Source organism: Genypterus blacodes, unplaced genomic scaffold, assembly GCF_046128005.1.
Source record: "Genypterus blacodes isolate CSIRO-AG114 ecotype Tasmania unplaced genomic scaffold, CSIRO-AGI_Gbla_v1 ptg000152l_1, whole genome shotgun sequence".
NCBI classification, from domain to species: domain Eukaryota; kingdom Metazoa; phylum Chordata; class Actinopteri; order Ophidiiformes; family Ophidiidae; genus Genypterus; species Genypterus blacodes.
Window position 1 is genome coordinate 430,001 of NW_027466954.1, and position 18,158 is coordinate 448,158.

At 46.7% G+C, this 18,158-nt stretch overlaps 5 protein-coding genes across 6 annotated transcripts in view; all 5 read left to right on the forward strand.

Annotated features, from left to right (window-relative positions):
• The window catches only part of creg1 (cellular repressor of E1A-stimulated genes 1), a 9,762-nt gene extending 6,271 nt beyond the window's left edge, over window positions 1–3,491 (forward strand). Inside the window, exons 7-9 of the mRNA XM_076165814.1 lie at window positions 88–141; window positions 2,669–2,698; window positions 2,983–3,491. Of these exons, the coding sequence (XP_076021929.1) occupies window positions 88–141; window positions 2,669–2,698; window positions 2,983–3,048 (150 nt within the window). The 3' untranslated portion in view covers window positions 3,049–3,491. The remainder of the gene's footprint in view (window positions 1–87; window positions 142–2,668; window positions 2,699–2,982) is intronic.
• Window positions 3,492–3,640: 149 nt separating this feature from the next.
• On the forward strand, window positions 3,641–6,771 carry f7l (coagulation factor VII, like). The gene is made up of 8 exons (XM_076165811.1): window positions 3,641–4,044; window positions 4,579–4,739; window positions 4,859–4,883; window positions 4,974–5,087; window positions 5,191–5,331; window positions 5,442–5,530; window positions 5,623–5,743; window positions 5,863–6,771. The coding sequence occupies exons 1-8, from the start codon at window positions 3,957–3,959 to the stop codon at window positions 6,408–6,410; spliced, it is 1,287 nt and encodes a 428-aa protein (XP_076021926.1). The 5' UTR covers window positions 3,641–3,956; the 3' UTR covers window positions 6,411–6,771.
• Window positions 6,772–7,119: 348 nt separating this feature from the next.
• f7 (coagulation factor VII) lies at window positions 7,120–10,476 on the forward strand. Its single transcript, XM_076165810.1, has 8 exons — window positions 7,120–7,241; window positions 7,579–7,742; window positions 8,079–8,103; window positions 8,186–8,299; window positions 8,794–8,940; window positions 9,168–9,286; window positions 9,434–9,554; window positions 9,630–10,476. The coding sequence occupies exons 1-8, from the start codon at window positions 7,169–7,171 to the stop codon at window positions 10,220–10,222; spliced, it is 1,356 nt and encodes a 451-aa protein (XP_076021925.1). The 5' UTR covers window positions 7,120–7,168; the 3' UTR covers window positions 10,223–10,476.
• Window positions 10,477–11,184: 708 nt separating this feature from the next.
• f7i (coagulation factor VIIi) lies at window positions 11,185–13,567 on the forward strand. 2 transcript variants are annotated; one of them, XM_076165808.1, is made up of 8 exons: window positions 11,185–11,302; window positions 11,378–11,538; window positions 11,669–11,693; window positions 11,961–12,074; window positions 12,151–12,288; window positions 12,367–12,508; window positions 12,585–12,736; window positions 12,826–13,567. In XM_076165808.1, exons 1-8 carry the CDS (start codon window positions 11,245–11,247, stop codon window positions 13,491–13,493), a joined length of 1,458 nt encoding a protein of 485 aa, XP_076021923.1. In that variant the 5' UTR covers window positions 11,185–11,244; the 3' UTR covers window positions 13,494–13,567. The 2 variants fall into 2 exon arrangements, with proteins under 2 accessions (XP_076021923.1, XP_076021924.1); XM_076165809.1 differs by having other exon boundaries at window positions 11,186–11,302; window positions 12,367–12,476; window positions 12,616–12,736.
• A 529-nt stretch (window positions 13,568–14,096) lies between these two features.
• On the forward strand, window positions 14,097–17,877 carry f10 (coagulation factor X). Its single transcript, XM_076165807.1, has 10 exons — window positions 14,097–14,116; window positions 14,602–14,729; window positions 15,080–15,255; window positions 15,496–15,520; window positions 15,754–15,867; window positions 16,088–16,219; window positions 16,316–16,623; window positions 16,707–16,824; window positions 16,933–17,120; window positions 17,193–17,877. Exons 1-10 carry the CDS (start codon window positions 14,112–14,114, stop codon window positions 17,613–17,615), a joined length of 1,617 nt encoding a protein of 538 aa, XP_076021922.1. The 5' UTR covers window positions 14,097–14,111; the 3' UTR covers window positions 17,616–17,877.
• Window positions 17,878–18,158: the final 281 nt, after the last annotated feature.

Sequence of the window (18,158 nt, forward strand, 5' to 3'; positions counted from 1 at the left end):
TATATGTGTGTGTGTGTGTGTGTGTGTGTATATGTTCATGTATGTATGTATGTAAATATTATAAAAACTGTTAAATAAATTCTTCAGGACTTGAACAAACGCACAGATGGTGAATATAAGGAGCTTCCTATGAAGAGAGAGGTGAGGAAGATCATTATTATTATTATTGTTACATTACTTATTAGTGCAGCAGATTAGTGAGACAATCGTTCACTTTGGTATAAAAGCATGAAATTTGGCACAGATACTCTCTAACGGCCACTATTTTGGAAAAAGATGTTGGCCACTCAAAAATTCAATATGGCGGCCATTTTTCCAGATGGCCGCCATTGCTATTGAATGGTTATTATATAAATTATTCAAACAGTGATCCAAGCATGACATTCAATATAAATACTCTCTAAAGGACATGATAATGAGAATAAGATGCTTGTCCCAAATTCAAGATGGCTGCCATTTTTAAAGATGGCCACCGTTCCTGTAGAATATTCAATTGTTCTAATGGTGATGCAAGCATAAAATTAGGCAGAAATACTCTTCAAGGAACTCTCTTTTGGAAAAAGGTATGTGCCACTCAAAAATTCAGGATGGCGACCATTTTCAAGATGGCCCCCATTACTGTCAAATAGTCATAATGTCTGCTTTGTCTGCCTCCTCTCCTTTGACCTGTCTGGCTTAGTTAAACTTGCAAGGGATATAAAATCCCTGCCGGCATAGCTCTCAGGTTCATTAGAGTACACAAGCCTCTCCACCACGACCACGCCAACATCTTTCTGGAAAGCCAGGAGCACATCGCTGCCCTGCTTTTCCTTTTGTCTAGTAGAGTTAACTGTTGGGGAATGTACCCCCAGTTGATCTAGACGCTGCTGGTACAGGTTGCACATATCTGCGAGACGAAAGACGGAAGGATCATCAGAATTGAGACTGGTTTCAACAATATAGGTGACCAGTTCAGAAAGAGCCATAGGAAAGATGGCTGGTTGAACAATTTCACACTGTAACTCTTTCTCAAGCCTTCTGAGGTGGAGTTTCTCTCTGATGTAAAGATGAATGAGACACAAACGATGGTATTTCAGCTCCTGTGCAATGGCATCAGCACCACTTATTTGAGCCAGTAATTTACCATCATTCAGTGTTTGTGCACATTCATGTAGTCTGTCATTCATGTGCATTGTCATTACCTGATGTAGTTCAGATTCAGGAGATATGTTTTCACAAAGAAAGCAAACCTGCAAACTTCTCTGCATCATGGTTCGGCGACGCTTTGTTTGCCATTCATCTGTCTCACTACATTGAGCATTGGATTGTTGCTCCTGGGCACGAAGTAACTTTGTGTTGTTGAACCGAAGTCGACAATTGTAGTGATACTTTGCATGATTCCTTCTCAAAGTAGCTTCTATACCATACCACCACCTTCATCCAGTCGTTCCAGGTCCAGGGCCATTGGCATTTTGTCGATCTTGTGAAAGAGCGGAATGTTGGTGGCAATCATTTTATAGCCATCATATTGAGAAACACGATGGGTAAATGGTGATTGGAGGGGTTCCTTTGTGTCTGTCTGACAGAAAATATATTTTATCCAATCAGTTGGCCTCTTGGCTGACATGGGACTTTCATTTATCATTTTGGGGGTTTGTTGTATGATTAAGGCCGAGGGGTTATCCTTATACCACCTGAGTCATAGACATAGTACACATTTATGTATGGGATACAACTAGGTTCGGGTAACCTACACCTAGCCCGATCATTCATCCAGTGCCATTTAAGTCCCGTGTGATCTGTACACCTTCCGGGTAAGCATACATGAAAAAGTCATGTATTGCCCTGCTTAACCTTGGCTCGGCTCTCCCGCGCTGGCACAACCTGTCAATTCAGGTGCGGCTATCTAACTGCATAAATTACTAGCTAAATGATGAGGGGATGTTAGACAGCATTTGGGACACTAAACTTAGCTATACTATTACTACTAGTCAAGAACTACAGTGTAAGTAAAACTAGATCAGCTGACACTGAACCCCATGCTGAGTTCCACAGCAGTGAATTCACCAGTGTGCCCTAATGACATTCACTCTATTAAACAAAACCTTCCTTAACACATTACATTGAGCTCTGACAGAAATGGTGGCCATCTTGAATTTTTGAGTGGCACACACCTTTTCCATGAGAATGTTCCTTTAAGAATATTTGTACCAGTCTTGATGATAGCATCACCATTTGATAAATTGATGTAAGGATTTAAGAGAAATGGCGGCCATCTTGAAAAATGGTTGTTATCTTGATTTTTTCAGGGACAAGCACCGTTCTCAAAAAAAAACATTCTTAAGAGAGTATTTTCACAAAATGTTATGCCTACATCAGTTTGAACGATCGACATAATGAGCATTTGACAGTAATAGCGTCCATCTTGAAAATATGGCTGCCATTTTGAATTTTTGGGTGGCCAACGACTTTTTCCCAAAAAGTGACCCTTAGAGAGTATCTGTGCCAAATTTCATGCTTTTATACCAAAGTGAACGTTTCTCTTGAAATATGCAATAAATCTGCTGCACTATATTGAATTCTAAAGAAAGTGAATTGTCGTACCAATGACAAGTTTAATGATTCAGCTGTTGTAAAGCCTGAAGATGCTAAATATTTTATTGTTTTTTTGCTGCGTTTGTCTCTGCAGCGTCACAAGAAGAACGAGCAGGTTTATCAGGTAAAAGCAACGCAATCATCTTCACAATCATCTTCATCACCTTCATATCACTGACTTGAATTCCTGGAAACGAATGACGTTGCTGTACAACCTTTGCCGTTATCGCTATTCGTTTCCTCTCTCTTATTTAATCGCGTTTCCTTCCGATTCTCCCCCAGAGGGTGCTGTAGACACGTTTCTTTCTAAGCAGCAGCAGCAGCAGCGCCCTCTAGCAGCTGCAAAGTTTTCCTGTCTTTGCGTTGAAAGCGTTAACGACTGACTGGTGTTCACCTTGACTCCTTCAGGGTCTCAGCAAGGCGAGCAGAGACACGTACGACTCCCTCCAGATGCAGCCCCTTCCGGCTCGCTAACGCCTGTGGACTTCGCTCTGGACGTCGTCGACCCTGAACACAACCATTCACCCTCCAAAGAAAAACACACAAGCATCCGTTTCAAACAAATTATCTCTGTCAGATTATGTTATTATCTTAAAATGTTTTTGTGGAGTTCAGCAGCAGTTTGTGGTTCGTTGGCTGATTTGTTTTGTGTTCTTGTCGGGATCAGAGTCGGTCCAGCTGTCACAAAGGTTCAACATCTGTATGAGCAGATCACTATGAAGCTGGGCTGCAATATGAAAGAGCAAATGTTTGTTTTGTTAAATTCACAGCATTGTATTAATTGCCTGTGCTATTCCTGAGAAGTTTTTATTCATTTAGATTATTTTCTGACTTTTGTTTGTATTTTCTTGGCTTTGTAAAGCTGATTCAGGCTTCAGTTTAAATTTTTATGTCGATAATAAAGCGCCTCAAACAAGCGGATTCTTAGATAAATCGCTCACTGAAGTTCTCGTAGAGGTGTACTGCCATCTAGTGGACCAAAAGGTGAACAACACCTTCATAAGTCCATGCTTAGCAAAGTAGTCCTGGTGTTTCTCTCCAAAGTTTCCTCCAGTGCTTCCACACATTCGGTCCTCCTGGTCTCCCACATCTGTGCCAGCATCCAGAAATCATCCCCAGCTAAATTCCCCCGATCCACCTCAGATGACCTATGACCTTAACAAACGTGACAAAGGGGGGCAGGCTCATCTTGACTGAGACCCATGTGACTGTGCCTCACAAAGACTAAATGCAGTTTTACACCACAGGAGTGTGGAATTTGTGTTTTAGAGTGAGAGAGAGCAAGAGAGAGTGAGTGAGAGACAGAGAGAGGGAGCACATGTGTATGTGACTTTGTGTACTGTGTGTTTTGTGTGTGACCTTCGATCAGCTTTGGCACAAACATGGCGTCTGTCCGAAGAGAAATAAGGCGACTCGTCCTCCTGCTACTCCTCATTGCCTTCATCCCAGCGTGCTCAGGACGCCCCGGAGGTCAGTCAGCAAAGTTTTATTCCTCCTCCTCTTCATCCCTTTCTTCTTGACTTTCGTCTGTCGGTTGTGTCTTTAAGAACGTTGACATCACTTGCTGTTGTTTTCGATTCACAGATTGAGCAGTTTAAGTTCACATGATGACCACTTTTATGATTTATATAACAACGATCAAGTGATTAGTGTGTGTGTGTGTGTGTGTGTGTGTGTGTGTATGTGTGTTTGTGTTTGTGTGTGTGTGTGTGAGGCTGAGTGAGTGAGTGAGTGAGTGACTGAGTGAGTGTGTGTGAGGCTGAGTAAGAGAGAGAGAGAGAGTTTATGTGTGTGTGTGATTTTGTTGTTTGTGTGGACAAAATAAATATTTCCTTGTCATTTTGAATACAGGTAAGAAAAATTGGTTAAATCCTTTGAGATGATAGAATAGAATAGAAAACGCAGCTCACATCTTGTTATTTATCATCTTCAGGATCTTGATATCCAGCTCACACCTGCATTCCTCAGGCTCGTGTGTGTGTGTGTGTGTGTGTGTGTGTGTAGTTTTTGTCAGCAGACCTGAAGCCAGCGGTTTCCTTCACCGCACTCGCCGGGCGAACGGATTCTTCGAGGAGTGGAAGCGAGGAGATCTGGAGCGAGAGTGTCTGGAGGAGAAGTGCTCCTATGAGGAGGCCAAAGAGATCTTCCCCCTGCCACAGATGCTGGTCAGTCCACCTGCAGAGCTCCAGGCTCTCATGGCGTTTGAGGATGTTGATGGATTTGTATCTCCTGCATTTCCTCTTTGGTTTGAGTTCACGCTTTGTCCCTCCCTCTCTCTCCTCAGGAGGCCTTCTGGAAATCCTACACAGGTACTCGGCTTCTTTGTAATCGGGGGTTCATCCTCTGGGGACATTGAATTCCAGTGTCTCCATTCAATCTCACCGACATCCTCTTTGCAGCTGTGGATCACTGCCAGTCGTCTCCCTGTAAGAATGGAGCCACGTGCACCCGAAGGACCGGCACTTACGCCTGTATCTGTGCTCTCGGCTTCCACGGACGACACTGTGACAAAGGTGAGGCGCCAGTCCTTTCCTAACCATCGTTGCTAAGGAAGTTACTATAGTAGCAAATGAAGTTGTGTGTTTTTTGTGTTTGTGTTTGCGTCTGGCCTTGTAGCCATCAGGAAGTCGTACGGTTGTCTCGACAGAAACGGTGGATGTGAACATTTCTGTAAGGTGCGTCCGCATCATTCTAATCTCTGTTACTGCGCTCCGGGCTACATGCTGGACCGAGACAACAGCTCCTGTCTGCCGCAAGGTCAGAGGTCACTCACAGGGGCAGAGCAGAAACAAGTAGAAAAGCTCTCGTTTCAGGCTCATAACATATCAATCATGTATGGTGTTTGTCTCCTGTTTGTCCCCGTGCAGTTTCTGTCCCCTGTGGTCGGCTCGTGCCGCAGCCTTCCCCCCGGGTTGTTAATGGATTCATCTGTCCCAGAGGACAGTGTCCATGGCAGGTACATTCTTTACTCACTCTCTTTCTCTGCTTTACAAACGGCGCCACCCAGAGTCTGTTTGCTTCTGATGAAAACCCTGCACCCTTCCTCAGGCTCTGCTGTCTGAAGATCATGCTTACAAATGCGGAGCCATCGTTGTGTCTCCTGAATGGATTCTGACTGCAGCTCACTGTGTTTGGAGTAAACCTGCCAGAATCTTCCACGTCACTGTGGGTGAGGCACTTTTATTCTCTTCTGCGTCTTGGCGATACGTCCTCTTGTCCACCTTTGTGCCTTTTCATCCTTCCTCCTTTTCCTCCATCTTGAAATCTAACCAAGCTGCCCCTCTGAAGGTGAACACGACCGCAATCAGATTGAGGGCACTGAGCAGAAGAAGCGGGTTTCCAAAGTCCTGGTCCACCCGTCCTACAACTCAACCACCTCAGACTGCGACCTGGCTCTCCTGAAGCTGTACCATCCCATCAAATTCACCTCGTTTGTGATCCCCATCTGTCTTCCCACTTTGGACAGCTCCTTCAGCCGGACCATGGCTACCATCCGCCTCTCCACTGTGAGTGGCTGGGGCCGCCTGACCGAGTCTGGCAGCGCCGCCCACCTCTTGCAGCGCCTGGAGCTGCCGAGGGTTCCGCTGCAGGAATGCCGGCGCCACACCAAGCTCAACATCACCAGGAACATGCTCTGTGCCGGGGTGAGGACCGGCGGGCAGGACGCCTGCCAGGGGGACAGCGGCGGCCCGCTGGTCACCCGCTACAAGAAAACCTGGTTCCTGACCGGTGTGGTGAGCTGGGGGAAGGGCTGCGCTAACGAAAACATGTACGGGGTCTACACCAGAGTCAGCAAATTCCTGAACTGGATCAACCAAACCATGTCTACAGGCTGAGACACGATCAATGCTGCGGTCAAATCATCTGAAACACGAACTGAAATGATATTCAAATAAGAAATAGAAGCTAATTTGTACCTGAGCTGATTTGGAGATTTTGTAGTAAATATATATCAACATGCTAATACACGGAAGATTTGACATATTAATTTAAGCAGTGCAGCACAGGAGCACAATATTTGAGTTATTGATAAAAATCATTGTTGTTGATCAAAGGAAGTTTATTGTGGGATATTGTGTTTTTTTCAGAGATGGTTTTGAGTGAAGGTAACAGCACCTAAAGGGTTAATCTAACACTACTGAAGGATCTGAGAATTGTTTTGGTAAAATTAAATAAAGAATGAAAGTAAAACCTGAAGGTGTTTCCAGTTTTTCTCAGCCCTCAAACGTAAAACATAAATGTTCTCAACCCTCCACACACAACAGGCTTTATTGTTCTCAGAGCTGAGATCCTGACCGGCTGTCCCACAGGTCCTTTGGCCTCAGATGATGACATCATATCAACAAATGTGTATCAAATTTGGGCTGGAAGATTATTATGTTGGAAATAAAAGAACTCCAATGCCTGAATTAGAGCTTTCAACACTGGGCTCACTAATTATCAATGAACACAGACTCCACTAGGTCCATTAGATGGTCATGAGAGCAGCCGATGCTCTGAGGGACACTGGGAGCATGTGATTGGCTGCTGGTGTCAGGGGCCAGACTTTGCACCCTTGGGTCCACATAGAGCAGCTCGGCACCCACAGGCTGGGATGAAATCAACAATGTGGCTCAGACTCGTCTTCGCCTTCACCTTCTGCTACTGCGGCGGCCAGTCGGCTTCAGGTGAGGAAACGCAACTCTGGGTCTGAATACAGCTGCCGCCCTGAATACTAAAAGTACTCGAGTAATAAGTACGGGCGCTACTTTACTGTAGGGGTGAAGTGGGCGGGGCTAAGGGGATCTGTGAGGGGGGGTTTGTCACTGCCTGTAGTCTGACATGTAGAAAGTTCCGGTTTAACATCATCCACAGTGTTCTTCAGCAGAAATACAGAAGGTACATTTGGCAACAGAGGGAAGGATGTCCTCTTGTTCTGTCTTTAGTAGGCTGCCTGTCTACTTCCTGTCTCTGAAATGATCCTTGTTGGTTAAACTCATGGTGGTCTTTCTCTGTGTTTGGTAGTCTTCCTGTCTCCAGAGCGAGCCCACGGCCTCCTGGTCCGGACTCGGAGGTACAACTCAGGCTGGCTGGAGGAGCTGCAGAGAGGAGATCTAGAGCGGGAATGTTTGGAGGAGAAATGTTCCTACGAGGAGGCCAGGGAGGTGTTTGAACATACTGAAGCCACGGTCAGATACCACATAATTAATAATAAACAAACTCAATTTAGATTACATTAGAGTAGATTAGATTAGAGTGGGTTGGATGAGATTGGATTAGGTTAGGTTAGGTTAGGTTAGGTTAGGTTAGGTTAGGTTAGGTTAGGTTAGGTTAGGTTGGGTTGGATGAGATGAGATATGATTAGGGTTTGTTTGTAATAGGATTACATGTAGATTACATTGCATTAGAGTATATTTCAGTAGATTATTGTTGATTAGATTAGATTAGAGTTGATCATAACTAAAATCATCAGAGTATATTACTTTTAACTGAAGATGGGATTATATGTTACATTTCTCTTTCAGGATGAGTTTTGGAGGACCTATAGCGGTAAGCAGCCACAGTCGTCTCGTCAATTCATAATGTCGTTGATGGTAGCTGCTAACCGAGGCTCATGGTGGTCATCCCACAGTGCCAGACAGCTGTCAGCCTAATCCCTGTCTGAACGGCGGCAGCTGCTCGCTCCAGGTGTCGTCCTACGCCTGCTTCTGCCTGCCACAGTTCAGTGGACTCAACTGTGAGCTGGGTGAGGGAAATCACACGCACACAAACGCAAACAGACACCATGGGCCGAAGTGAAGATGTGCCCAGGATTTAGATGGGTTCATTTAGATCCGGACAATCAAATGAAAGCAATGGAAAAACAATCAATGGGGGTTCAGAGGTGCATGGGGTCAAAGTGGAAAGTCTTCAATGTCCCCGAGGGTCGATACACACGCCCAATATGCTTTAAAGTCATCAGCCTAAAGGTAGGCAGTAGCTCAGTGGTTAGAGCTTCCGCTTGGGAACTGGAAGGTCGCCGGTTCGAGTCCCTGCCGAGGTGCCCCTGAGCAAGGCACCGAACCCGCAATTGTTCCCCCCACTGCGAAGGGTGGTAATGTAATGTAAGTCATTTTGGATAAAAGCGTCTGCCAAATGATCGTAATGTAATGTATCAGTTTCCATGTGGTAAATCATATTGTAACACTGAACTGCTCTAATGAGAACCCAGCGTCAATCAGCCTTAATGTCGGTCTCCAGAGTACCAGGCCGTCCGTCAGACCTGCCTGCTGGAGAACGGAGGCTGTGAACATTTCTGTCATGAAGACGAGGGACAACCAGGAAGAAACTGCTCGTGTGCAGACGGTTACCTTCTAGGCTCTGATGGGCAGAGCTGCCTGGCACAAGGTGGGAAGAGCGTGGTGTGTTTGGTCCGGTGTCTGTGAAAACCACAGTAAAGGATGTTTCGGTGAATTTAAACATACAGATCATCATATATCTGCATCATCTTTGTAGAAAATAGAAAGTCTGAAATATTTAAACACTGAGGTTAAGTACCAGAACCTCAAAACACAAGTGCAGTACTAAGGTCATGGATTTGTGTCCCCATGATGGAGCCCATGTTGTTGTTGCAGAGTCCATAGCGTGTGGTATGGTCCCCATCCTGCAGGGGGAAAACAAAGCCCAGCAGCTCGACCCTCGAGCTCGAATCGTTGGAGGCTCCCAGTGTCCCAAAGGTCACTGTCCCTGGCAGGTAAACACGGACACTAAAGGGACATTCCAGGCTCTCAGACACAGGCAGGGCTGTGATACCGCCCAAACACAACACACACACACACACTGACACCTTTACCTTGACAGTCGTGTGAGGCGTACCTTGTTACCGTCTACTTTCCGGCAGGTTCTGTTGGTCTATAAGGGCAAAGGTTTCTGTGGAGGAGTGATCTATAAACCCACCTGGATCCTCACAGCATCTCACTGCCTGGAGGACACAGAGACCAACTTCCTGAAGGTGGTTGCAGGTATGGATACATACAATACGCGCAGGTTTCTTCAGATAATTCATTGTTGCTTTAAAATTATATTTTGTCTTTCAGGTGAGCACGACAGGAGTGTGAATGAGGGCACAGAGCAGCTCATCCAGGTCGCCCAGATCATCTCCCATGAGCACTATGTACCAAGCACCGCTGACAATGACATCGCCCTCTTGCGCCTGGCTTCACCTATTGTCTACACGCCTTACGCCGTCCCGGCCTGCCTGCCGACGCGCCCGCTTGCCAACCGTGACCTCTGGTCCGTCAGTAGGCACACAGTGAGCGGCTGGGGAAGAAGAAGCGAAAACGGGCCCACCTCCACCATCCTCCGGCAGCTGCACGTGCCACGCATCCGGACACAGCAGTGCGTGGAGGAGAGCGGCGTGCAACTCACCAAGAACATGTTCTGTGCTGGATACATCGAAGGCAACGAGGACTCGTGTAAAGGTGACAGCGGCGGGCCCCTGGTGACCCGTTACAAGAACACAGTGTTCCTGCTGGGGATCGTTAGCTGGGGGAAAGGATGCGCCCGAGCAGGAAACTATGGCATCTACACCCGCGTGTCCAACTACCTGGAGTGGATCCACAACGGTACATCCACAGTGGATCAGCCGACGAATCACACTGAGGCTCCGCCGCACAACGTGACCACTTGAGGGGGCGGAGCTTGGCTGGGTCTTCTGTGGAGCAGCAAACCTAGTTCCTGAAGTGAAACTTTCATTTTCTCCTACAGTGACTCTGGCATCATTTCACCACAATACTAACACATTCTAATAATGAGAGGGTGGAGCTGGTTCAAAACATTTGATGGTATCAAACATTATCTTCTGAAGGTTTCCATGTTGGGTTCTAGAAAGAGAACACTAAAGAATGATGAAATAAACGCTGAGTTAGTCCAGGTTTGAAGTTATTCTCAGCTTCAGCTTATTGTATTGTATTAGTGTGTGTGTGTGTGTGTGTGTGTGTGTGTGTGTGTGTGTGTGTGTGTGTGTGTGTGTGTGTGTGTGTGTGTGTGCGTGTGTGTGTGTGTGTGTGTGTGTGTGTGTGTGTGTGTGAGGCACTCAGATTGGTTTATGCAGGCCACATAGTTTGGTCAAAAATGCTACCATACAGTATGTATAAATATGCAACATGGCAGCATTTGATCCCCCACATGTGCACTAAACAGGAATTGTAATAGTTTTTTGTTGACTAAATAGCAGGGGTGTAACGTCCTAATGTGTACTATGTTCAGGCTGCTTTTCAGTGTGGTCATGATCACATTATTTTCCCACAATGCAATGCACAGCGGAAGGAGCAACTCAGGCAATTTATAAATAAATATATGTGCTGCATATGTAAACTACACACATACATATATATTTGATATTTATGTAAAAAAACACAAATTTTACCAGTTTAAAAAAAATTTAAATTGATTCGAAAACTCCTTCTTTCTCAAAGATGGCACATCAGAGGTCAGATAGTTTTACATGCAGATATGAAAAACATCAGGAGCCTCTGATCTCTGCTGGTGTGTTTACTGACCTGATGAAAGCTGGGAGAGAATGACGTTCGCTGACTCAGAGGGCCACAGGGTCAGAAGGTCAGCGTGAGTGAACCAAAGAGGCTCCACCTCCTTTAAAGCTCCTCATCTGTGGCAGGACATGACTTAGCGCCAAACGCCAAAGGAGCCGCCATGCTGCTGAGGAGCTGCTGCACCGTGTGGATCCTGTCCGCCATTACCGCTGCTGCAGGTAATGTCCATACATGTATGACACAACAGTGGAGACCGCCGTTGCAGTGTGTTTGTATTTTGTGGTTGCTGTCAGTGTTTGTACAGAGGGACGAGGCCAATGGCGTGCTGCAGCGACGGCGGCGAGCCAACAGCTTCATGGAGGAGCTGAAGCGGGGGAACCTGGAGAGGGAGTGTGTGGAGGAGATCTGCGACTACGAGGAGGCGCGAGAGGTCTTTGAGGACGATGTCAAAACGGTACAAACATGGAGAAGCAGCATTTAGCTACGATGCAACAAATAGCTGAAATTAACTTTATAAAAATATAAAATACCAGAACAGAGCGTAGGTCTTCCTTAAGTCTTCCTTTTCAATTTTTCTTTTTCAGAAACAATTCTGGCAGACGTACAACCGTGAGTTGCCGCCTCACACATAACTGATTTAATCTGAAGTGTCCAGCTTATTTATTATTAAATGTAAAACCTTATCATCAAGTTATCATATTTGTGGCCCAAATGAAAACTTTACTTTGAATCATTCATTCTCCTCAGACCAAAAGGTGACATCATGATTAGCTGATTGATTAGTTGACTGTCTTTCTCTTCTCCTTTGTCTTTTATTGTGAAATAACCTGTATTGATCTTCAGTGGCCTTCGGTTGTCTTTCTGTGCATGTGTCAGCTCACGACCCCTGCCGGTTCACACCGTGTCAGAACAATGGGACGTGTGTCAGCACTGGGAACTCCTTCCAGTGCCGCTGTCCTGAGGGATACGAGGGACGGAAGTGTCAGATAGGTGAGTCAAGTTGTCTTCTGGTCAACCTGTGTATGTCAGCACTGAGAAATGAGGAATTGTTCTTCTCTCTCCTCAGTGTTTGAGGACTCTCTGAAGTGTCTTTACCAAAATGGCGGCTGTCAGCATTTCTGCAACGGCTCTGGGCCCAGACGCAAATGTTCCTGTGCTGATGGATACATGCTGGGAGACGACGGCCGCGGGTGCGTCGCACAGGGTAAGTAAGTCAGTTAGGCAATGCAGCGAGCAGAAGTACCTGCAGAGTACTGATGTGTGAGTGTGTCATGTGTTACAGTGGAGTATCCATGTGGGCGACTGGCCCCACAGGAGGTAAACATCAGTCCCACTGTGAAGACCAGAGTGGTGGGAAGCAATCAATGTCCACCAGGGAACTGTCCCTGGCAGGTAAGACCGTCTGTCTGTCTGTCTGTCTGTCTGTCTGTCTGTCTGTCTGTCTGTCTGTCTGTCTGTCTGTCTGTCTGTCTGTCTGTCTGTCTGTCTGTCTGTCTATCCATCCATCCATCCATCCATCTCTTTGGATCAGGTCCTGGTTCAATATAATGGCCGTGACCTTTGTGGAGGCGTCCTCGTTGATCCAGACTGGGTCATCACTGCTGCTCACTGTATCCATGGCAACGACCCCCTTAAACTCACTGTGGTGGCAGGTAAACCAATCAATCACCTTTACCAAATGTATTTTGTAATGTTTTCTGCATTTACCTTCAGCTGCTTCCTGTTTCTTTCCTGTTACCAGGGGAACACAACTTGGACGCAGAAGATGGCACGGAACAGAGGATCCCCGTTTCCATGGCAATTGGCCACGATGCCTATATCCCTGCGACAGGCGACAGCGACGTGGCGCTGCTGCGTCTGAGCCGCCCGGTCACGCTGGGCCGCCACGCAGTCCCCGTCTGCCTGCCCACCCAAGGCTTTGCAGAGGGCGAGCTCTTACGTGTGCGCTACCACACCGTGTCTGGCTGGGGGAAGAGGACCACCGGGGGGAACGCTGACCGCCATGACGCCCTGCTGGCTGCACCCATCTCCCCCTTCCTACGCAGGTTGTCCGTCCCCATCCTGCAGAACTCCCTGTGCTCACAGAGAACACAGTTCAACTTCACCGACAACATGCTGTGCGCCGGGTACCTGGAGGGACAACACCAGGGTTGTCGTGGAGACGATGGGAGCCCGTTGGTGACACTTTATGGCTCGACCCACTTCCTGATGGGTGTGGTTGGTTGGGGGCGGGGCTGTGGTCACCCAGGGTATTATGATGTCTATACCAACATGGCCAACTTTGTGGACTGGGTGGGGGCCATGATGAAAGCCCCGCCCACCACACCTGTGTCCATTCACAAGCTCAGTGACGTAGGCATGAAAGTAACGCCACCGCCTGCTGACATGATGCAGCAGAAAGTCGTGTAATAAAAGTCAGAGTTTAGAAACCAAGTGTTACTGTAATGGAGAGCAGATTAAAGGAATAAATGTTTGATTCAGAATGTATTTGTAATTTGTGATCATTTGGCACATTTAGGCACAGAGATGCACAGAGTTGTGTTTAATAATCAACAGCAACACAAAGAAATGAAGAAGTAAAGTAAATCGACCACAAGCTCCGATTTTTGAGGCAACGCAGTCAAATCTCAAAATGTAAAATATAAGTCTTTAGCAACATCTAGTGGCAGCTGTCAGAAATAAACATTGACTAATAAGTATTTTGATCAATCAGTTTAACTATGCAAAGTTTAAATGATTCTGATGTACAGTGTGAGAGCTGATTGAACAGTTTGTGTCTCATGAACACAGCATGAAGTCATGCAGGTAAAACTAATCGGAAACTCCCAGATTTTCGAGTATCTTTTATTTTCAAGTCAAATTTTTTGAACCAGCTGTTTTGAGCAGCTGCTGGGTAAATATTAGTTATTGGTTCAGTTTGGACTGTGAGCGCCTACACGGCTGCCACTCGGCCCCCTGGGTAGACTGAGCTGATTGGCTGCTGAATATGTTAAACAGCAAAACAGAGGAGCTGAACCTAACCCGACCATGAGGTCAGATTTAAAAAGTCCTAAATAACTGTAAAACCTCTCTCCCCTCCCCTCTCTCCCTCTTTCTTTCTCCCTCCCCACCCTGTCTCCCCCGCCACCCCCTTATCTCTCTCTCTCTCTCTCCCTCTCCCCCCTCTCTCCCTATCTTCAAGTGCAGTTAGTACTCTGATCTATTGTTTGAATGGAAATAAGAGTGAAAATGCGATCCAATTGATCCCTGAATCGCAGTGTAACAGAAGTTTGAATGTGCGTTTAAACAAACTGACCGCTGAGCAAACTTTTGTTTTTCCAATGACAATGGTTTGGCCCAATCATTGCCCCCTAGTGGACATCTTATCTATTTACTCAACTTGAGTAAGCGAGTACGAGCAACAACTGCATGGGCTAACATGCCTAGTTGAAATCCTGGTCCTCTCTCTCCCCCCATACAGGTCACTGCCCTCTTTACCACCCCTCCTCTCTCTCTCTCTCTCCCTCCCTCTCTCCAGATTCAGACTCCATTACTTCCACACAGACACATTGAAAGATTTTCCAGCCGACCGTCCAGGGCCAACTATGTTTTGGTTTCACAGAGTGACCTTCTGCCTGCTGCTGCTCCACCAGGCCGCCGCTCACGGTACGTTCACCGACGCTGCTCCTCTCCCAACACACTGGCAAACTCTCAAGACAAAAGGAGGAGGAGGAGGAGGAGGGTGGTGGGGAAGAATGTGGTGTTACAACAGGGTGAAAGGGACTCGCCGCCATGTTGAATATTTGTTTTGGGTTGGGGAGGACGACTGTGTCTTGATTGACAGCTGACACTGCTCTGCGATTTGGGTTGTATACTGTGTGTGATGTGTGAACAGTACCTGTGATGATGATGATGATGTTTGTGTGCAGCTGTATGGTTTACGCCGTGTGCAGGTGCGTTTTAGCCTCAGTTGTCTGTAGATCAAACCTGACAAATCTTCCTCCTCCTTCCCCCAGCTGATCTCCCTCCAGTCTTCCTGGATGACAAAGCGGCCAACCAGATGCTGATCCGCCAGAAACGGGCCAACAGCTTTTTGGAGGAAGTAAAGCAGGGCAACATGGAGAGGGAGTGTATAGAGGAACGCTGCAGCTGGGAGGAGGCCCGAGAGATCTTTGAAGATGCTGGAAAAACTGTACTCACCTCCTGCATCTGCACAATCCTTTAACATCACAACACAACTTTGAGCTTTAAAGGAATTTAGGAAATCTTCTTGCTGTCCCACCTTTCCTTCATAAACACTCACTCTTCTAATTAATCCCCTTTCATGCTTTTCTTTCCCCCTTCAACCTTTCATGCCACAGTAGTTTCCACCTTAAACCTTGACACATGTAAGGATGATGGGTTTGAACTGATTCATTTTCTCTCTTTACAGAATGAATTCTGGAAAAAATACGTTGGTAAGAAATTCAAACCTAACTTTCAAAACAACGGTGAACTGGGAGAACTTTTGGAGAATTTGTGGGGATCTTATGTGTTACAGGAATATCAACCTGTGTTAGACAAATTATAAAAACACTAACAATTAAGAATAAGCTGTGATAAATAGATAATAAGCGTTTTGACAGATTATTTATTTTTTCCAGGATCTACAAAGTTTTATCCTCAGCAGATGTGCTCTGTACTGTTGCAGATGGCGACTCGTGCGAATCGATGCCCTGCGCTCATGGCGGAATCTGTAAAGATGGGATCGGCAGCTACAACTGCTTCTGCCTGGACGGATACCAGGGTTACAACTGTGAAACAGGTTCAGGTCCCACATGTCAGACCAGGCTGTTAGCGTCTACAAGAATAGGGCTTCAACATTACTGATGTTCAAAAGGCTATGACATGGCAGAGTGCATTCATTTACGACAAATTAACAAAAATATGACATCATAACATTGCTACTTGGAATAGACTCTGATTGTAAGGAACAGGAAGACATTCAGGAAGAGGGTTCAGGTGTTTCTCTGCTGTTTCTCCAGCGAAACTTGAGTTGTGTGAGAATGCAAACGGCGGCTGCAAACATTTCTGCAACGTGAACAACGGAAACGTCCAGTGTTCCTGCGCTGACGGGTACTTCCTGGATTCAGATGACAAGTCCTGCTACTCCAATGGTGAGACGGGCTGGAGACATTAGATATGTACCTGTCAGTATCCCCAGAAGATTAACCCTTTGTGAAATGTTTGTGAAACCCATTCCTTTTTTGCAGAAACTTTCAAATGTGGTGCCATCTTCAGCCACAACACCCGCACGATCTTCAGGTACGAGCGGCCAACCGAAGAAGTGAACACGACCTCGTTGAACACGACTGTGTTGAACACGACCTCGTTGAACCAGCCGGAAATCAACAATGTCGAGCACGAGTCCCTATTTTTACAGAACAGCAACCTGAGTCAACTCCTGCAAGAAATCCAACGATCCCAAATCCTGATGGAGGAAGATATCATCCCTGAGATGGCGAGGCAAACCCGCATTGTCAACGGAGAGGAGTGTCCACCTGGAGAGTGTCCTTGGCAGGTACCATAAAGTGTCCAACGGGGGACTTATAGGGTCAGAACTTCTCAGTCAACCCTTCAGTAAATATTAATTTCTGATCTCAGGCTCTGCTGGTAAACGAGGACGACATCGGCTTCTGCGGAGGAACCATCCTCAACCAGTACATCATCCTGACTGCCGCCCACTGCATGAACCAATCCGAGTACATCTACATCATCGTCGGTATGTCTGACCGACAACCTGTAACATTGGCTTATTGTGCCTCATGACCTAGAATGACAAGATGCTGTAAATGACTTGAATAACTTTATTGAATCATGGTGCGTTCAGGGGAGTTTGACCGGGAGAGGAAGGAGGGGCGTGAGGCGATACACAACGTGGCAACCATCGTGACCCACAGACACTACAAACCAGACACCTACCACAACGACATCGCTCTCATCAAACTGGAAAAGCCCATCAAGTTCACCAAGTACATCATCCCGGCCTGCCTACCTGAGCGGGACTTCGCCGAAAGGGTGAGATTAGAGAAACAGAGAGCTGGGGTCAAATACTAAAACTCTGTGAGGTAAATGACTTTTCCCCTGCAGGTGCTGATGCAGCAGCCTAACGGTCTAGTCAGCGGCTTCGGCCGTATCGGGGAGGGTCGGCAGCCTTCGTCCATCCTACAGCGACTCTCCATGCCTTACGTGAACCGGGGTATCTGCATAGAGTCCAGCGATTTCCGCATCTCCACCCGCATGTTCTGCGCGGGCTACGATACAGAAGAGAAAGACGCCTGTCAGGGTGACAGCGGTGGCCCACATGTGACGCGCTACCACGACACCTACTTTGTCACCGGCATTGTGAGTTGGGGAGAAGGCTGTGCACGCAAAGGCAAATACGGCGTCTACACCCAGGTGTCCAAGTACATCCGCTGGATCCGGGACGGCATAGAGGCGCTGGTGCCTAAAGAGAAGAGCGTGAGCAGGCACAAGAGAGGCAGCGCCCCCGTCAGGAGGATCTGGGCGTAAAGTGGGTGCTGTGTAGGCTACATGACGCTGAATAAGCCAACTCGATATTTGTTAAAACAAGAAGTACACTGACTCAAAAACAAGGTTCAAGGTCATTGAAAGAATTCTGAGCAACATCAGTAAACCAACATGTGTCCAACATCTGTACTGGATAAATATGAACACCAATCAGAAATCTAAAGTTCACAAAGTTTCATTAAAACTATTGACCTCTGTCAGGAGAGGATGCTGAAAATTAAATTCAACATTTCTTTAACAAAAACGTTTGATGTCTTGTTTGTTATTGTCCTGCCAAAAAATGAGCTTCTATTTATCTATCTATCTATCTATCTATCTATCTATCTATCTATATCTCTGTCTCTCTGTCTCTCTCGCTCTTCCTCCCCCTCTCTCCCCCCTCTCCCTCCCCCCCTCTGTCTCCCTCCCCCCCCCCCCTCTATCTCCCTCTCCCCCCCTCCCCCCCCCCCCTCTCCCCCCCTCCCCCCCTCTCTCTCTCAGCTGAGCAGCATCCCTCTTTAGATACTTTATAACAGATAAATGATT